General features: G+C 33.2%; 1 protein-coding gene across 3 annotated transcripts in view; it reads left to right on the top strand.

Annotated features, from left to right (window-relative positions):
• Nucleotides 1–20,759, top strand: part of ATP11B (ATPase phospholipid transporting 11B (putative)) — a 115,375-nt gene extending 94,616 nt beyond the window's left edge. Inside the window, exons 29-31 of one of the 3 annotated variants that reach the window (XM_032339831.1) lie at nt 2,199–2,284; nt 12,908–13,041; nt 17,367–20,759. In XM_032339831.1, coding sequence (XP_032195722.1) covers nt 2,199–2,284; nt 12,908–13,010 — 189 coding nt within the window. In that variant the 3' untranslated portion in view covers nt 13,011–13,041; nt 17,367–20,759. Of the gene's footprint in view, nt 1–2,198; nt 2,285–5,204; nt 5,331–12,907; nt 13,042–17,366 lie in introns of those variants that run through there. The other 2 variants (XM_032339841.1, XM_032339824.1) reach the window with 2 other exon arrangements.
• The last annotated feature ends 203 nt before the right edge of the window (nt 20,760–20,962 follow it).

Below are 20,962 nucleotides of genomic sequence, written 5' to 3'. Positions count from 1 at the left end.
GACTACCAAGTTATATCCAGATAACAATAGTAAATATGCTTTAAGTAACATTACCACAGTGTTCTATCAGAGGTATATAATTGGGATATATAGCCATGTCTTTAGAAACATTAGAATTCTAGTAATATTTTTTCAGGGTACATTGTTTTAAACAAGAGTATGAAATAAGTTCTTTAACCTAAACAATTTTTACAGAATGGATTTTTGTAAAATATATTTTCTTACTAAACATTTATCAATAAATATTAAGCTACAGCAAATATTAACAGTATATCACATAGTATGTAAGACATAGACTTTAGGGCCTCATAATTCTCAGTTCAAAACCTAGCTCTACCACTTAGTAGCTCTGTAACTTTAGTTTCCTCATGAGTAGTAAAATTATGATAGAAATATCTATTTTATTACCTTTGTAATGAGGATTAAATGAAATATAGTTCAGTAACAAAGTAGATGCTCAAGAAATTGTAACTATTAGTTGAATGTGGCATTTCATGTATTTGACTTGTACATGGTTGAGATTTTTTGACTTCTACAACGTTGAGATTTTTTTTTCTGCATGTTTGCTATATGCCAAGCAAATTTTATTTAAATTTTGAAAATTTAGTTGTATATTCAAAAATAGAATAACTGTTCCCTAAGTATTTATTTAGATCTGAGTTAGGCTTCTTAAACGAGGTATTAGCTTTGATTTCACTTGATCATGTCAGCATTGCTTTAGCATTTATTTGCCTTGGTAACTCAGTACTAGCCAATATACATTTTAACACCATTGAAACAGCATAGGCCTCTTGAATCCTGAAAAACTTAATTCAAATACAGTTTTACCATTTGTAATATATATGTCCCTAATCAAGTCACATCCCTTAGCCTCAGTTTCCTCTTCTGCAAAATCAGAATAGTAATTCCTACCTCATGTAATTGCTGAGATAATATAAGCACCCAACCCTGGACCTGTACGAAGTGAGTCCTCAGTAGATGCATCATAACTGTAAGGACAGTAAGGATGTTGCTCTATGATACTGATCTCCAAATGGGGCTGGATAAATTTGCATAACTGATTACTCTGCCTATGCATATATTTATATAAATATGCTACTAACTTTTCTACTTTGCCATATATTGCTTAAATATATATCAGATAGTTTTGCCTATATTTTTTCTAATCTTCAGGCAAATATTTAGAGTAAGAGAGTACTATTTTTAATATATTGTCTCTTATACTTTTTCTAAATCTTTAGGAATAACACATTTGTCTCCCCTTCTTGGACTATATAAAGTTATATTTTACCAAAATATATTAACAACATCACTTTTAAAACTTCATTCTTTATAAAAGTAAATAATCAAGTTTATTTACATTTATCTTTAGAAATCTACATTAGAGCACTTGCAAACTTAGATGTATTTATAGAGCTTTCTTAATGATAAAAGAAAGTGATATTAGTTCTTGCTACCTTTTCTATAGCTTCTTTTTAAAGGATTACATAGGAAATATTTGTTACCTTGAAGTGGACCCTTAGACAAGAAAAAGTTAAAAATACTTTATATATATTTTGTTTCTTTTACTGGAGATTAAAAGTGTTTGAAAATGAAATGTGTGGTAACCTAATCATTTTTTCTGGGTGTGAAAGCTAATCTCCCTTTTGTCCCACTAAACTCACTTTTAAAATAACTTGACCCAGATAGATGTTCTATTGTGGTCTAATCCAAGGAGGAAATCTCTTCTTCCACTCAGAGATCTTCTAGACTGTTAAAAGGGTTTTTAGAGTTTTTTTTCTTTTTTGCTGAAACAGTATATGGTCCGTCCATATCCTATGTGTGACATCATTCCTTTGCTACATGCAGTAATATTTATTATTTCAGAATTATAGTATTACCACTGATTTTAAATGATCAGCGACTTCATTGTTTACCAAAAGTAGCAAGAAAAAACATCAAAAAAAGAGTTGTCTGCATTTATTTTGAGCTGTTTTTCTCCAGAATAATCATGTGGTATTAAGAGTAAAGAATAAATTATTTTGATAAGAAAGCCAACAGCCCTACAAATGTCAGTCATGTATGTGTACCATGTATGATATTTCCTATTCTTCGAGGAACAGATGTCTTTACAAAGTTTGTCCTGTGTCTGTCTCTTAGGTGATGAATACAGCTCACTGACTTGTTGTATGTACCATCCCTTTTCTGTCCACTTATAGATGTACTCCAACACAGTTGCTTTAAGTGACGAATTCATCGCACTGCAGCCATTGTCGAGGGCAAGGAATCAGCTGAGCAAACTTAGGTAGAGTAGGAGAAGTAGAACCTTGTTAACTCTTCTGCATGCTAAAGGTCAATGAAACAATATTTAAAGATGGGCAGAGGCATGAATTAAGAGTGGGGCATTTTTGTTAGCACAGCTCTGTCTTTAATTTGACCTTTATTAATATGTATATTAAAATTTAAAATATATATCCATTTCTTCTCTGAGAAGAAAATTCAGATGAAAATTCAGCATAACAGGACAGAGATCTGTACCTTATTATATGTTTTACACCTTAACTATCTTTTATAGTACAATTCTAATGCTTCTGCTTGTCATATTATTTTCATAACTAAGGATGCTCCTGCATGTTGAGTAACTTAAGCTACAGAAATTCATCATAAAGTTTAAAGTTTTAAGTTTCAGTTACTGTTACTTGGAAGTGAGAGTTGCCCTTTTTTTTTTTATCTTGCCTTATCTTTGCTGTAAGTACATGTATGTATTTGTCTTTGTACACTGTAATGGCTGCTGAAGCATTCATATCCTTGCTACTGTTTAGTGCATCTATAAATTGCACAATATATTTTGTATCTCTTAAACATATATCTTTATTTCCACAGACAGATCCATTCTGTCTGTTTCCACAAAAATAATAGTATAGAGATGTCTTTTGATAGAAGAGAATGAAAGCTTAAATCCTGAAACATTTGATATTAAGATACCAGAACTATTCATTAACTTTAACTCCAGTATGATTTGAAGAGGAAAAATAATAGAACTAAAAAAAATTTTTTTTTAACTTTTGGCACTCTTCTTTTTCTTGCCCTGTCAGTATTTTGTGTATTCTTAATTACATTTAAAAAAAATTTTTTTTCTAAAGGTTTCTCTCTGTTCATTTGATCAAGCAAATGGCTTTGATGGAACATTGCTTAAATAATGTCTTACAGAACTCTGTGAGTTCACAATTTTGAGCTGTTCCAAAGTTCTATCACACTTTTTTATTTTATTCTTAATATCTTCTACAATTTTGAAATATTCTACTTTGAATTACAAAGGTGTAATATATGAATATAAAAATGAGTGTTTATGTGGTAGTCAACTAAATTTTATGTTTAAAACAAGAACTGAAATCAAAACAAATTGAGGATTTGTCTTCACCTTTGGTTGAGTCAAATACATGTAACACAATTCATCCATATGTGCCTTTGAACATCTAATTATTTAACTCTAAGATAATAGGAGAGCTTGTTATTTTAGAAAAACACCTGGCAAACTCTTTGGTCAAGTGAAGATAATTTTGCATTGTGAATAATCTCACTGTTTTTATGAAATCATATTTTCATATATCGTATTGGCTTAAATCAAGCCATATAGGTTGTTTCTTTGAGGGTTTTTTTTTGTTTTTGTTTTGTTTTTGTTTTTGTTTTTTTGAGCAATAACAGACTTTAAAAAATGAGGTAAAAATATCATAAATTAGAGAGATCCCAGTTTCTGTAACAATGTGGTAAGGTAGTAAGCTTAACATTCATCTGTGAAAAAGCACAATGAGAACCAGATATACTGGTCAGGTTGCCTTTCCTGCAAGCCATCCTCCAATCAGGTAGTATAGCAGGAAGAGAAGAGCCCTGGTGGGGAGACAGCAGGCCTGGGTGTTAGTGATACCCTTGGTCTGCGGCTTATGTGTCCTAACCAAATCATTTCACCTCTCTGAGCCTCCAGGTTCTTCACCTATCAGGTAATCATTTTACATACTGTGGTCTCTTTATTTATTGTCAGCATCAGAGAACAAAAGGAAAAATATACTATGCTCAACCAAAGGCCAAGCAGAAATGCCAGTTGTTTAAATAAGCAGTGAGTGACCACTGGGTGGGCATTTGCTCATAGCTGCGTGCACAAGTGCTCAAATACATCTATCTATTGTTGCATCCTGTGAATTTTAAATACATCTTTTTTTTTTAATTGCATTAAACAGTATTCCTGGCTGTGATCCATGGTAATTTGTTTATTGTGACAAAGAGGAAGATTATGCAGATGTAAAATATCCTTCAATCAGCTTGGTACTTCTTAAGAACCATTAACACAAAACTATTAACTTTTTTAATGGAAAAAACTCATTTTGAGTATTTTTCCATCCCCTGTGTTATAGGCAAAGCTATAATAATAGTAATAATAATAATAAGCTATCTTCACATAAGCTTATTGTACTCTTGAAACCAAGGACTTCTACTACTTAATTTTTTATACATGTAAGACAGTCACGGTAGCATTTTCTTGATAGAAATAATTGTTGGTCAGTCCTAAGACTGAGAAAACACATAATGAGGAAAAAATTTGTTTTTTGTTCACTGGAGACATTTTCTTAAAATTTAAAAAAGGCTCAAATTAGCATGGCTATGGGAACATACTCCCTAGAAGAAGAAAAAAAAAAGTGAAGAATAAAAGTTTGTGTAAATTAGCACTCACTAAAAAGATACATTTCAAATTAAGGATTAAATTAATTTTGTTGATAAGTCAACCCACCCCACACTTTACCCACATGTCTAGCATTTGAAAGGCCATACGAGTGACCCTTCTACTCTGCTAAAGTTCACTTAGAGACATCTTTTGAGAAGGGAGCGTTAAGAGTTGTGAAAAAGGGCAGACATACCTTTGCAATAAGAACCCTAAATCTCGATGGCAAGGAATTTAGTAGAAGAAATTGAATATTATTGAAGGAAATCTGGTTTTAATCTAACTTTGTGCACTGGAAAATCATGGCTTAATTTTGTGTGCTTTGTTGTATTCCCCTTACGAAGCTGCTGTTAGCTCTCTTTTGTGACAGTAAATGAATGTGGTATTGTATGAACATTCATTTATGCCTCACAGATTGTGGATCCCAACTTGCTGTTTTGATTCTAAACCTATTTTACAGTGAAGAGTATTGTTCTGTAATATAAGACTTATTGCTTTTCTGTCCTTCCAGATGGAAGAAGATAAGGGTTCAGTCAGCTCAGCATATGAATTTGCTGAAAGCAAGCACAGAGGGGAGGACAGTAGGCACCTGCTAGCTGAGGCTTGCAGCCAGCAGGACAGTTCTTGCGTGCACTAGGTAGTACTGCGCTGGACCTTCCTGGGGACCTATCCGCTAAGTTCTCATACTTGGGGCATGCTATGGGAGAACTGGCCTGACTTTCAGTTTTTACTTTCCTGATCCTTCATTGTTCTTCATATGTTTACTGTTTTTGTTCACTTGTCTTCCTTTTTTGTGATCTTTACATTTTTTATATGTCCGTCCCTGAATATTTTATTAGTCTTCCTTTGGAGTTAAACTGTGAAATCATACTTCATCTCAAATTCTAGCCTAGTAAGGTATTCTCACACCTGTTGTTTATATTCAGGAAATTCCTTTTCACTTCTTTTGAAAATATGTCATGCTATTTCTGTTATTTCTGAAGTTCATTTTCCCATTTGAAGTGGCAATTGTGTATCATTTTATACATCTTAATGTAGTTAGACACCAAATTATTTATCTAAATCTGGCTCTTGAGTTAAATGATCCAATAAATGAGTTCTTAGACGTGGTACTGAATAGTTTTCTGTTGAATAATATTCATCAGATTCTCACTTCTTATTTTTCATAAGCTTTGATAGTTTATATCTTTGTAATAAAAAAAAGTATGAATTGATGAGGACTTGATTCATTCACATCTTGAGGAGTCAATCCTAACAAACCACTTCTAGACCTTATTGGAACATGTAAAATATTTTGATTGGTAGTAATTATGGATTATTTGCCATTTGTATATTATAATTACTGATCAGTAAGTTACTGTTGTCTCATTTGAGATAAAACATCATAAATGTTAAAAATTTCAAAAAAAACTGCTTGAAAATTATAAATCTTAACTCTACCATGGAATCAGAGCATAGAACAGATACAGTAATTTGAAAACCCTGGATTATTCTGGAAGACATATTTTTAAAATTAGATTCCTTCATTGAACTGCCCGAAATGAAAAATGTTGAAGATTAACTATGTTGAAAATGTTGGAGATCAACTCTATTATTATTAATTGAAAGAATTCAAAAGAATTCCGAACTTTTGTTGGAATGCTCTGTGTGATTATTTTTACTCTAAATTTATCTTGTATTTTGCTTTGATAAATTGGAAAAATTTTTAGTTTTTAAAAATAGGCCCTGGTTGTGCTGGGCAAAGAGGGGGAGCTGGCCTGGATTTATATTATTCCCTGGATAATCCACAAAGCAGATAATCTAATTGGGACCTGACTGTACTAACCCTAAAAAACTATGATCTCTGTGTTAAAAGTTTCCCAAAGGGTCAAATTCAAGTGAATATTTCATAAGACATGGATCTGGTACTGCTTTGCTTTAATATGTCCATTAAAATGTATAATACAGTTGAGAGATGGGTTCTTAGGATGCTCCTAATAACAGGGGCCTTGTTATGGTTACTTTTACAAAACGTTGATGAGTGAAAATATCTCCTCTTCCTGTGATAGTTGGTCTTTCTTCCTATAAACAAGAAGCTAGAAGAACCCTGAAACCATGAATATGACTTTAGTAAAATTGTATTACCCTGACCTGCAGTTTTTCCTGCTTATCACTAAATTTTCATTCATTGAGTGAAGTATACCTTGAATATATTTCTTATATATTTCTGCCTTTGGCATATATTTTGAAGTAAAAATCACTTCAAAAAAGTAAGTGCTATGTAATATCCCTCTTCTGTGTTTTTTCTGTCTTGACATGGCAGTTGTTTCCTCTAATGGAAAGGTGGTCAGCCTTGCCAAATCAGGCAGAGGTTGATGCTGAGCCCTAAATGTTGTCCTGGGCTAGGATCTTCTAGTCATCTCCCTCCACTGTGACCTGCCTCTTTGGCCTCCATTTTTTTGTCGTTTCTCTGTCCCTAGATTCCTGGCCTGCTCTGGATGCTCTCTTTTCAACTATACCTAGCAACTATAGGGATATCAACACTGTTAAGGCCGTTGATCTTTCTCATTGTGGACCTGGATGCTAAGCCCCAGACCTGAAACTTGCCATCACCTATGACAGAAAAAAAAGAATAGTTTCAACCAACTACAAGTCACCTTCCTCTTCTGTGACAAAGATACTTAGACATCTACTCTCTCATTTAACAAAGTGAACTACAAAAAGAACAGAAAATTTTAATGGCCTGGATTCAGTTTGCCAGTAAAAGCTATACTTTCCTGAATAAAATTCTGTGAACAAATAGAATTGAACATTTAAAAAAAACTACTAATAAGGCTGCCATGAGTAGTAAGACCTGCATGTATACCTGATAAATACACCACTTTATAAAACTAATGTTATTTTCAAATCTGTGCTGACTTATTTGAGCAAAATCTGGAGGTTGAAATGAAGAAAAATATTATGATTCATACTTAGAAAACTGATTTTTTTCCTTTTCTCTTTTTTTAGAAAACTAAATTCTTAACATTGGCTATACCATGATTTAGTTCATTAATTAATGCTATTCTGATTTACCCTCTCCATTAAAATTGGTGATTATACCATTTTTTGCAGATACTGATACTCTTCTTAAACTTCAGATCTTGTTATTTATGTAACCACATCATTAAAAAGGAGCCTCAGTTCTTTCTGAAACTAGAATAGACCAAATTATTAAAATAACCATACCCGATAAATATAATTCTTATTATATGCTTATTTTCATAGTTAAATTTAGGCAACATATACAGAAATTTCCTCTCTGGAGATCCCTAAAAGACGGTATGGAGGTATTTATAACTATCTTCCAAAGTCGTTTATTTTCCTTGAGGAAAAGGAAAGAGGGGAGAGAATATAGAGGAGAGAATGTGAGCTTTTGAGGCATGTTTTGAAGAAATGGGCCTTGAGTGAAAGATAGCAGTCTTCTAAATGTCATTGCTAATCAGCTACCTCTTGCAATTCTGAATAATGAGTTGAAGCTATTTGTTTTAGGGTTGTTTTAAGGGTTTTATTATTTTTAACCAAATTTGGAAATCAGTACTTTTTGACGGCTTTTGATTTCACATTAAAAAGAAAAACATTTCCTTGAACACCTTTTTTTTTCCCCCATAATTACAGTTTCCAAATATCTCCTTTAAGGCTATACAAGATTCTCACTTTGATTATATATTTATTATAAAACTGTTGTAAAGACAAAAGAACAAATATGGTTAATAGTTGAATAATTCTTATCTAAACTTAAAAAGACTTGATTTGCTTTGATAGGTAGGAGGTCATAGGAAAGACTAAATAATTTAAAGATGTATGATAATTTTCTAACATCTAGAAGATTCTAGAAAGATAGGAGATAGAAGTAGAAGCACTGGAAGAAATTTTTAAGTGTTTCCTAGCACTGGTATAAAAATAATGGAAATAAGAGCACAGATTCAGAATTTATTTCAAAATAAATTGAAATGAGTTCTAGAAAGATGAAAGTTTTTATTAGCCATACATAATTATGTTGAATCTCCATAGTTGTTTTGCTTGGCCACCCTTTCAGCTCTAAGATATGTGGTCATTCCTGGGAAGAAAATGTGGTAGAGAGTCTTACCAATGATCAAAATTTCTGATAAATTAAAGTGCTGCCAGACAGAGGCTCATTCCCATTGCTTTGCTTTCTTTCTTGTCTAGTATTTATAAGCAGTCAAAAAAAAAAAAAAAAAAAGAAGAAGGAAGAAAGAAAGAGAAAGAAACAAACACACACAAAAGGAATAATTCCTTCTCCATACTTTGAATGAAATGGGATTTAAATGTTCCACCCTTTTCCTACTCCCACTTAATTGGCAGCTGTGGCTACATGTATCTGGCTGGTCTCCCAGTTCCTGAATATGAGATCAAAGATATGTATATGAGAAAGTGGTAGAGCTTGGAAGTTTGCTGGGGAACAGTGTAGGTTTTTTTACATAAATAGTAGCTTTACAGAAGCATAGTTAACCAGCATTCAGCATTTTTAAAGCAGCTGGGGGTTTTTTTCTTCCTAGAGAAAAAAAGGAAATATATTTTTGCTTAGTTTAAAAGGTCATCTTAAGTCATTTCTTTATAATATTTTTGATATTTCGAGAGGTTTACTCTCTCTGGGATTATCCACATATTAATACCTGTCCTGAATTTTAAAGTGAGAGGTAATGAGTGCAAGCAACATAATTACCTAAAGTCAGATCCAGACCTAAGCTGTGTTATGGGCATATGTGATCACTCAAATGCTGCTGACCTTACGGATTTCATCTTCAGTGAATCCTTGAAAGTTGAGCTCCAGCTATACAAGCAAAACACAACTTGTTAAATTATGAAGTACCAGACAAACTCCTTGCTGTCTATAGTTTCTGGTCTAGTTTAGTGTTCCCCAGCCAAATGGAAAGACCAATTTGTTGTTTCCTTGTCTTCCTGTTTTTAATTTCCAGTCCATGATGGACCATTTCTTTGGGAAAATACAATAAAAATGAGTTACAGTTACCCTTGAACAATGTGGGGGCTAGGGGTGCTGACTCTTCGTGCAGTAAAGAATTCAGGTATAACTTTTGACTCCCCAAAAACCTAGCTAATAGCCTACTGTTTACCGGGACTCTTATCGATAATATTAAAGTACCAATTAACATGTATTTTGTATCTTATAGGTGTTTTATGCTCTGTTCTCACAATAAAGTAAGCTAGAGAAAAAAATCAAAAGGAAAAAAGAATATATTTATATTACTGTATGTGTATCTGTTGAAAAAAGTTTATGTGTAAGTGGACCTGTGCAGTCCAAACCCATCTTGTTTAAGGGTCAAACTGTGCTAGGAAATTAAATTTAAAAGATATTTAAAATAAGCCCTGATATAAAATTATTATTGGATTAAACAGTTATAAAAGTGTTGTCAAATTGCCATAAAATTTATTAGTCTCTTATTCATACAGACCAGAAACACTTATCTCCTCATAGGCCAGTAACAAATGTTCTCGGACCAGCACTGACCCATGGATCACACTTTGAGTCACACTGGTCTTTTTGGAAAGGGGCAGGTGTAACAACTACTTTCTTACACTTAGGATAAACATGTGCTGAATACACATCATACTTTTCTACCCACACATAATTACTCATTCTCTTTGCTTAGCCTAGAATGCCCTTTCTCTCCCATCTCCAGTTACTGAAATCCCATCCAGTCTTTAAAATGTGTTTCACATGCTATCTTTTTCATCAACTCTTTCATGCCCTCCCACCAATACCAACAACAACAGCTGGGTTTGAGCCTTCCCTCCTCTTTTTTAATATTTGTATTCAGCCTCATTACCATAATTATAAGAAGGCAGTATAATGGCATGATAGAGAGATTTGAGCTCTGGAATTAAAGAAATCGAGACGCAAGCCTCAGCAGGGTGATCTTGAACAAATTCTCAACTTCTCTAGTTCCTCATCTGTAAAATGCTTCTGAATGTGGTGCTTATCCCAGAACTTTGTTGTAAGTTTTCAGTGAGAATAATCCATGAGAAGCATCTTACATAGGAACTGGCACATACATAGTAAACATTCCATTAATGTAACTGCCATTATTTGTTCCTATCTCCCATCCTATTAACTCATTAGACTGCCATCCCCTCTAGGAACCAGCACAGTGCCTTGCTTAATAAATACAAGTTGAATTTAAGGGCTCATACCATTAAATTATGCGAACAAGCAGAGTAATAGAATCGAGAGAGATTACTGATAGTTGGAGAGGTGAGGGAGGTTTCATGGAGACAAAGGTATTTAAACTGAAGTAGTGTAGGGGGCAGCATTCTGACCATAATTGGTGACAGGCCCTGACATATGCCTGAAGGCAAGGAACACTGCACTTGTTGGCTGTGTGAAGACTGTACAGAAGCATTGGGAAGTTGAGCAAGAAAGGCAGCCTGTGGTCAGGTTATAAAGGGCCTTAAGGCCCCCTTGCAGTATTGTACTTCCACCTTGAGCATGTGGGATCGTTCAAGTCCTGCTTCTGTAGAGGGTGATTTTTGAGATGGAGGAAACTAGAGCCCAAGGACCCAAGGAGAAAACTGGGAGACATATAAAATTTACTAAACTATTCTTCTGGATATTAATGTTCTTCCTAGTGTTGATGGATTCCCAGGGACAAGATTTTACTGGGGGGGAAAAAAAATACAGTTTGAGAATTGCACTATGTCTAGCTCTCCTCCTGGAGACTGACCATGTGTCCTGACTTATTGACAGTCCTTTACTCAATAAGCCTGTTTAGACCATCATTGAAATAGTGTTTCTGAAACTTAATTGGCCACAGAACTTTTTTTCATGAGACATCTGTAAACATCTCTCAAAAAACAGTTTAAGAAACGAACATAAATAGTCCTAAACCAAGGGTATTGTAATGAAAGAACAAGTAAAATTTGGCTGTTTCTCAGTGCTCAGCAGACCTTAGGACATTGGGACAGTTAGGTCATTGCCAGACGGGAATCATGTTGTCTCACACTGCTTGCTTTTGGCAGGATTACTGTGAGCAGGTATTTTGCAGGACCTCACGCGTTCCTTATATTCTGAGCGCCAGGTTATTTATGTTCCATCATATCCGTCTTCTGTCCATTGTGCGCGTCTCCACAAATGTCCCCTGTTGTCATGCCCACACTCAACACTTGGTGATTCCCAACCTTTGTGAATTGCAGCACTCTAACAAATCTATTTTTGTTCTCCTTCCTCTACACTTTCCAAAGATTTGTTATACAGTATGTTATATATGTAAAGGAAAATGAATGAAAAACAGTTTGTTTAAAATGATATCCCCTGAGAAATTAAGGAGTACACCTGACCATTTCAAAACCAAGGTTGGGATTCATTGGGCTATGTGATCATACCATTTCTTTCCCTCATTTTAACGGGATTAAGATTATTAGTAGTATTGGCTTTAAGTTATTTTGCTGGGTTATTTATGCCTGAATCAGTATGACTGTTGCATACCTTCAGAAATTAATGAAAATAGTAGTAAGTCATTTGTTTAGTGGATTTCAATACAGTAAATTAAATTAATCGGTAAATTTTTTAAAAGCAAGGTAAGCTGATTATGGGCATAATTGGCACTTAGTGATTGCTTAGCAAGTTATGATAAATGATGCTTTTTTCAAGGATAATTATAAAATTATAATAAATTTTTAAGGATTATTTCAGTGTATATATGTAGAGGTGCTTAGAACCCAGCACATAGAAAACATTACATAAGTATTTGCTATGGTTGTTGTTGGTGTTGTTGAAGATTGGGTTAGGTCCTGCCTGGTTATCATTTCCCAGTCTTCAGAATGGTTCACACTCCGTTTTTCTCAATTGCTAGACATTTTTCATTGAAATTACAGGAGCATTTCACCTAAACAAAAACTCAAGAATTAGAATTCACTGAGTTTGAGTGGTTGATGTAAATCATTTTGGCTGTACTAAATTATTAAAATGAGACATTAAAATCCAAAATCTTTATAGATTTAAATAAAAGCCAGCTACTTATTTTTATATAATTATTTTATTCATCTTTTAATTTAGGACACAGTGCCTTTTAAAGCCTTCCATATATTTTCATATTATAGAAAACGTTTATATACATTACTTTTGGTTTCAAAGTGCTTGTTGTCTTCTTTTTTTAATGCTTTTTAGAAATCCAGATCTATAAATAACTAATTTTTTTTCTGCTTTAACTCCTCCAGCTTACTGAAACAAATTCAGGTATCAAGTGCTTGGACTCCATGTGCTGTTTCTCAGAGGGAGAAACAGCGTGCGCATCTGTTGGAAGAATGCTGGAACGAGTAGTAGGAAGATGTAGTCCAACCCATGTCAGCAGGTGTGAAATTTCTCTAAGTAGCCTTTGCTGCAGATGAGTGTCCTGTAAACTGGAACAGGATGAACCTGCGTCTCTAGATACCTAATAAATCATCAGCTGGTTTTACCAACTGAAGCGGGTAGTGTGCTATTTATTAGCACTCTTTGATGGTAGATTTCACTTTGCGGTTTTTGGTATAGGGGGCTCTTTCACTAACAAAGGAAGAGAAAGCACCTTTGAAGAGACTTCATCTAATGAACAAAAATTTTTGCTTTGCATTCTTTCTATAATGTGGTGAATAGGAGTGTGTATATGATACTTACTTAGTTTTTATAACTTTCTTTTTTATTATACCTTATATTACTGTTTTATTTTCTGTATTTTTTTATTTGTTTTTTGTATTTACCAAATAGTCTACACATAATAGTAAAATCAAAGGATTTTGCTTCTCTTATTCTTCATGTATATTTTCTGGTCATCCATTTGAGACTTTAAGGTATTTATAAACACAGAAGGCTGTATTTCTGCTTTCTTATACCATTTTATCTCTGTAATGAGTTTTTAAAAATGAGTTGTGATTTTTTTTTTTTTAACTTGGTGTTCACGGTCTAATTAGAAGTTTATAAGTTAGAACCGGCACGTTATATTATGGTTTAGAAGAATCTTAGCATTTCTGTCCCTTCCCAAATCTATTTCTTGAATTAGGTTGATCAGTGCTTGCTTTTGTGGATCATAACAGAAAATGCCATGTTTTGGTAAATGCCACTTAAATTTATTTAAAAGTGAAATGGATTCATTACTTCATATAGTTTCCAAGAGACATATTATTATTCAGGGGACATTAAGAAGTAGAAATAACTTTTTTCATGCTTTGATATTCTTAAGATGAATTCTATCATATTCCTAAAATGCGAGCAGCAGTGCACCGGTGTGTGTGAAGAGTTATAGATGGGCAAGGATAGATAGATGAACATTGTCCACCATGTACCACATGAATAATCACATTCTATGTGTGCCGTGGCATGGAAAAGGTTGGAAAATACCCCAGAGTTAGGGAATAGAGGATGGAGGATGAACTTTTATTACCTTCTGATAAAATAACTTAATATTTGCTTAGATTTTGTTTTTAAAATGAATAATTATCATTCATGTATCATAAAATTCAGGTAACACTTATTGGCAAACTTATTAGTTCCCACTTTGCCTTTAGTTATGGCCGAGTCTTTAAGGTACAGTTGCATTTATAAATAGCATTCTTTAACATATGTGTTTTCAGTCTCCATTTATTGATTATAACATGTGATCAAAAATATTTCCATAATGCTGTGGTATCATTTTGTAGTAATTTTATTCTACATAAAAGAATTACTGTGAGCAGTTAAATTTATTGGGACTTATGTATTTTGACTTACACAATTGTATTATAAAATGTATTACTAAAAAGCAGCTCTGTCATGTACCCAGGCCACCAAGTTTTCCAAAAGAGTTTCAGAAGGACCTACTTCTGTGGTGAATAAGACAGCTTTACTGTTTAGGATTAAAGTGGGAGTTAGACTAAGAGACTGCTATAGAACTTCCACAGAATTTTTTAAATTTCTGCTTCAACAGGAAGTTCTCTTTAATGAAAGTATACATCTTCACTAACTATTAAAAAACTGTAATTAATTTTAAATAAGCCAAAAATGTTTTTTTGCTTTATATATATTCTCATTGTTTGATATCCATTATTCAGGGAATATGCCCCTATTTTTATACTGCATTATCCCTTTGAACCTGCCCCTGGAAATAGGAGATTTATTTCAGCACATTCTCCTATCATCTCTACTTTTTTTCACTTAAAATTGTATCATAATATTTTCTTTTGTAAGATTTTATTTTTTATTTTTCTAATAAAATGTTTAACAATATTATCTTATTTGACAGACTATAAATATCTTACCAGTTTTGTCCAACATCTCAGGTCATATTATTGGTTAGTACTGTTGTTATCCTTCTTTTTTCCTCAAGTAAATAATTTAAAGTCTTTTAAGATCTGTTCAGTTTTTTTCTAGTGGATAAAAATCATACAATATGAAAAACCACTTGGTGCTTTTCCAAGGACTATATGGAAATTGCCATATATTCATTAACATTACCTTTAAAATTTGAAAGTCATTTTGATATGTAGAGTTTTATTTTTTACATATATTTGTATTAGTGAAAGACTTTTGGCATTTCTGTTTTGATTTTGGAACAGCCTTTATTCTACATTTCTATTTCATGTCTAACTTAAAAGGTGAAGCAAGACTAATACTTCTGTTACAAGATGTAGAAGCCTTTGGATATTTGTTCTATTAACCTATTAAACATAAGAGATAACAAGCATCACTTGAGAAATACAACTAGGGCTTTCATATGCACATTATTCCACTGATTAAAAACTTTTACCATCCAGGCACAAAAATTTTTACATTTTATTAATTGATGTTTTCAAAGGAATATGCCATATTGCAGGCTTTGTTTCAAGTGTAGCATCATGATGCTATATGAAGGATATGCCATGTCGTACACTAAAGGCTGTACTTCAGCAATAAATGATTTTCTTTATGCGTTTTACCAGCAATTACATTATCATAATCAAACCTTTTTTCCTAAATAGAAAGGACTTAATAGTTAATATGTAGGTCCATATTTAATGTTCTGTCAAATATGACATTTAACATATGAATGCACATGCATGCTTTGAAAGATAAAAAGAAACCTTAACTAATAAAATTCTCCTGTGTAAGCAGTTGTTGGAAAAGAGGAAAAAGTAATAGAAAATACTGGCAATTTGGGAATGGAAACTTGACTCCTGATAATTAGGGTGTTGGGAGTTACGTTTTGTCATACCTATCTAAGCATACTTTTTCTTGGATAAATATTTTTAAGAAATGTTCGTAGACTCATTTCATTCATTTATTTTATAAATACTGCCTGCTATGTACCAGTTGCAGTTCTAGGTACTAAAAAGAGACGGTAGTAAACAGGCCCTTCCTTAAACTACAGCTTTTAAGGTTTTCTGGAAACTAATAAAATTAGAGAATTTGTGAACTATCAGTATGGTTGTAGCTTATTTGTGTTCCTCTTTGCCAACTTTGTAAAATTTCTAGGTTCCAAACTTCATTATCACTGTGCTTGCTTAATTGATTTAAACTTAAACTATATACACAATCTCAAGGAAACAGTGGATATTTGATGAGTGGATTTAAGTCATTTTTTTTTTTTTAAGATTTTTTTTTTTTATTTATTTATTCAACAGACAGAGATCACAAGTAGGCAGAGAGGCAGGCAGGCAGAGAGAGAGAGGAGGAAGCAGGCCCTCCGCGGAGCAGAGAGCCCGATGCGGGGCTCGATCCCAGGACCGCGGGATCATGACCCGAGCCGAAGGCAGAGGCTTAACCCACTGAGCCACCCAGGCGCCCCGGATTTAAGTCATTTTAAATGCTAGTCTCTTCCTCTAACGTCTTTGTTTAGGAAAATGGAAACCCTGGAAAAAGTTACATAAAATGTATTTATTGTTTAGTACTTTTAGTCCTTTAAGAAAAGCCATCTTTGACTTGGAAATCCTGATACTGTCCTTGAAATGGGTTAGGCTCTTGTAAGCATGGAAGGCTATTTCTGGTCTTGAGTTATTTTAGCTTAAGTTACTAGAGCTGCAAATAAAGCGTTATGTAATTAATTGCTTATAGGCCTTATTATTCAGAGAGTAGTTAAATTTTCCAGACCATTGGAGGTTTATTTGTTCTCAGTTAAGTGAAAACCCTACTGAGTCTCAGCTGTCTTTGATACCTATTGAATAAACCATTTACTGCATTCAAGCTAATTATGCTAAAACCTTTAGAATAGAATTTATAGGTGAAAAGAAATAGTATAATATAATATGAACATATTACCATTTCATTCTAAAGCTTTTGGTAAGTGGAATGTATGTTTGCTTCTGTAATGTCAAAATATAGCCTAGTTGTTTTCAGTAAAACTGGCTGTGCATAACTCTTATACTTATTTTTTATTGTATTGTTAAGATTTTAAGAGCATCTCCTGCTTTACTACTTACAGAAATTGTTTTAATGCTAATGAATGTCTGAATTTTGGCTAACATTTTATATAATGAGTAGAGCATTATTTTTTCCAAGTTTTTGTATTATATAAATAGACTGGTCATTCAAGGCTAGTATGAGAACTTCTCCTAGCTCTTAAAAATGAATCAATACGTGATTATTTTAATATTCAAATTGCATTTTTGATCCTTAGTTTTAGAGTAAATTTTTGTCTCACTTAAAACATAGGTACTGGTGAGCCAAACTTTTCTCTTATTATTACTTTAGATCTTGGAGTGCATCGGACCCTTTCTATACCAACGACAGGAGCATCTTGACTCTCTCCACAATGGACTCATCTACTTGTTAAAGGGGCAGTAGTACTTTGTGGGAACCATTTCAACTCCTTTCCTAAAATTCAGTGTGATCATCCTGGTAATGGCCACACTAGTTCTGCAGAATTACTTTCTAAAATTTCTCAAGTATTTCATACCCACTCAGAGTTATAATGGAAAACAAATAAAAAGCATTAACATAACCCCCTTTCAACCCCTTTCATTTAAATCCGAACATGTTAGAATTTGTGAAAGAGACATTTTCTATCTCTTTGGGTTGTCCCTTATGCTTATGGGACTCCTAATGGCATTTCAGCCTCTTGCTAAGGCCACTATATTTTAATATCAAGGTAGAAAAGGGAGGTAATTCCTAGCTAATTGTATTTTTTAGTATTAGTTTGGTTATCGAGTCTTCTATTCAAATCTGCTTCTGTAAATTATGCTGAAAAGTTTGCCTTGAAAACTCTATTTTTTTATTAGAGTTATATTTGAAACTTTTCATGCGAAAAGTTAATGTGAATAGAAAGGAATTTTGGTCCCTCAGTGACCCATGTTGTTAATTCTTTAGTGCTTTCTAAGTTCACAGAGCAAATTAGAAGAATGCATTTCCCATCATTATTTACTGCATTGTGGGTAGTAAATATATACCAAAACCAAACTTCTCTAAATACTATAACACAACCAGTAAAGTTAAGTATATACATGCAAAGGGTATATTATATATATAAATCAGGAATCAAGTCCATTCACCAAATTTCAAGTTGATGTTTACTAATATTTTTGTGATGGAATACAAAGAACCTATAGTGGGTAAATTATATACCATTAGCATATTATTATTTAATGTGTTTATCATTGGATCTTTTGCATGCTTTAATCTGGTTAATATATTTAAATTTGCCTTTTTTTTCCTCTCTATCTGAAAGCTCTGTTTATAGTATTTTATGACACTGTTGTAAAGTTCGACTATATCAATAAAAAACAAGTTTGGACAGTATTTAAATATTGCAAATATTTTTAATCATATAAATCAAAATATTAGGGTAATTAAAAAGATAAGAGCCTCTTTCTGTGGCTAATTTAGAATTGCTCTTGCCTTTCAGTAAGCTAGCATTTAGAATAAAGGATTTCATGTGAGAATCCTGTTATTTTTAGGTTAGTGTATGTTATCTAAGTTACAGTAGACTACCGCAGTAAAGTAAAATCTGTCCTGTGTCCCATTACAAGGTATATTTTCAGGCATGCCTACAGGATGTAAATGAAACAAAGTTTAAAGTTCTAAATCTTAAGGGTTAATGGCAGCATAAATTAAAATGCTAAGAATGATTAATCAGGTACATATTGCTGTATTTCAGTACTTAATTGCCATCTTGAGTTTATCATATGATCAATGTTGTCATTTGTTTTGGTAAAAAGTAATGTCATTTTAAAATTTGGAAATGATTATTGGCTAAAGAGCTTACCAAGCTCTAAGTATATGATTGTGTACATATAAATTATATGGAAATGGTTAAATAAGGTTTCCAAAATTTTCTCTTGAGAATATAATAATTCCTTTCTGTAGATTTATTCTTTAACCTTCCACCTCTTTCCCATCTCATGAATATAAGACCTCTGGAATTGGGCTGGTAGGGAAAGAATGGTAGAGTCAAGAATTAAGACTTTACCTTGTTTGCTGATAAACTTTTTTTTTTTTTTAGTTTTATTTTCTTGCTAACATAACGTTTGTTTCAATAATGCAAGGATATTAGATTATAAATTTCATCTTAAGTATTAATGTTCATTAATAGCCCTTCTTTAACTTAGATATTCCAAAATTGAATTCAGGAATATACTATGATTCTGGCAATACATTGAAGGGATTATACAGTGTACAATGTATACATTTACCAATTCATGGTCCAGAAGAGGAAATATTGCAGAAAATATTCAGTTAGGGTAGTTTAGTGGAACATAACTCAGAATTTATTTTTTCTTAGAATGTCTTATAAAATATTTATATAACAAAATGACATTTATAGTCCTGCATTACATCTTCCTTAACAGTTTACAGTGTTTATTTGCCATTAACCAAATTGACTACTGACACTAGAGAAGGACCACAAAACCATCAAGCAGTCTCTGACCAACTGCAGCAGGGAGGTCAGCCAGTCTATATGGTGCTGAAAATGGGATTGATGTAATTGTCTGCATTGACTATTTAAAGTTATTTAAGAACTTTATGTAAAAAAAAAAAAAAAAAAGTAGATGGCATGTACTGATACGCTCATCCTACTCTGTTGAAAGCCTCTTTTTAAAGGAAAGTTAAAAGAGCTTTCTTCAGTTTATTTAAGAAAGTAACTATTGTCTATAAGCTTTAAGTAGTTTTCTAGTGTTAATACTCATATATTAAAACTTATTATTTAGCCAGTAATCACAAAAAAAGTCCCCTTTGCATATTTCTTTAAAATTCTTCGGAAAGTATGATGTTGGGAATTAACCTAACTCTTAATCCTGCCAAAACCAGAGTAAGATGCTACATGTGTTTTTACTAATTGATGGTCTCAAATCTATTTGCCTCACTTTCTTACCTTTACCTACCTAGTCTGAAGGCTGTAGCCCTGAGGATAGTAGCAAGCACCAAGATGGTTTTCGAAATTGCCCATCAGCTGCTTTAAAAGATAACTCAGTACCTTGCCTCAGCTTTAGCAAGCAGTAGGTTCACCTTAGAGGATTATCGTATGGGCCAGGAGAACTACAGCTACCAGGCTTGCCATGGAGTTGAGAAGAAAGAAGGGGAGAATTTACAGTTTAAATCTCTCTTAACTACCTTCCTCCTTGGGCCTCAGTCTCCATGATGTCCACAGGTTTCCCAGACCTAATCCAAACTCTGGCACTGTCCTGAGTAGGAGGTTAAACTGAGGCAAATCACCACATCAGGAAATTCCTTTACTCAGACCAGGCCTTTTCTGCTGTAAGACTGAACTGTGGAATGGGGCTTGTGTGGGAAGTTTGAGGCTCCTGTCTGACAGGCAGAAGTCAAAACCACTAAAAAAAATTTACAGTTAATACCAAAAACATTTTAAATATGCTACTCTGAGAAGTTATTGGGGGGCAGGGAAAAAGGGAAAATCATCTTTGCTTGTGTTTTCCTGTAAAGATCCCGTTGGAGTAGGATATAAGGAGGTATTCATAAAACAAACCACCAAAGAGTTATGTAAAACATGTTTTATTAATTTTGGTCCCTCTTCTGAGACATTCTTATTTCTATCTTGAAATGAGTCATCTATTTTCGTAAAAATAGAACATCATTAAAGTGTTGTTTATGTGAGAACACTTGAATGGTTTTCCTACAAAAAAAAAAATAGATAACAACTAATGATATGTTTGTAGTAATGGTGATTGTTAGATTTTTATGGGGAATCAGTAGCTGGAAATACTGTAGCAACACTTGGTTTAAAATCGAGGACCTCAGACACTGTGGCTGTCTAATAAAATCCTTTAAAATTTCTCTGCATTGTCAGTAAGTGTAGTTACTTATTGTATAGCTCTCAGTAATTTTTTTAAAGT

This window comes from Mustela erminea, chromosome 1 (assembly GCF_009829155.1).
Source record: "Mustela erminea isolate mMusErm1 chromosome 1, mMusErm1.Pri, whole genome shotgun sequence".
Classification (NCBI taxonomy): domain Eukaryota; kingdom Metazoa; phylum Chordata; class Mammalia; order Carnivora; family Mustelidae; genus Mustela; species Mustela erminea.
Note: the sequence above shows the minus strand (reverse complement) of the source record. Positions and strands in the feature narration are given on the sequence as shown.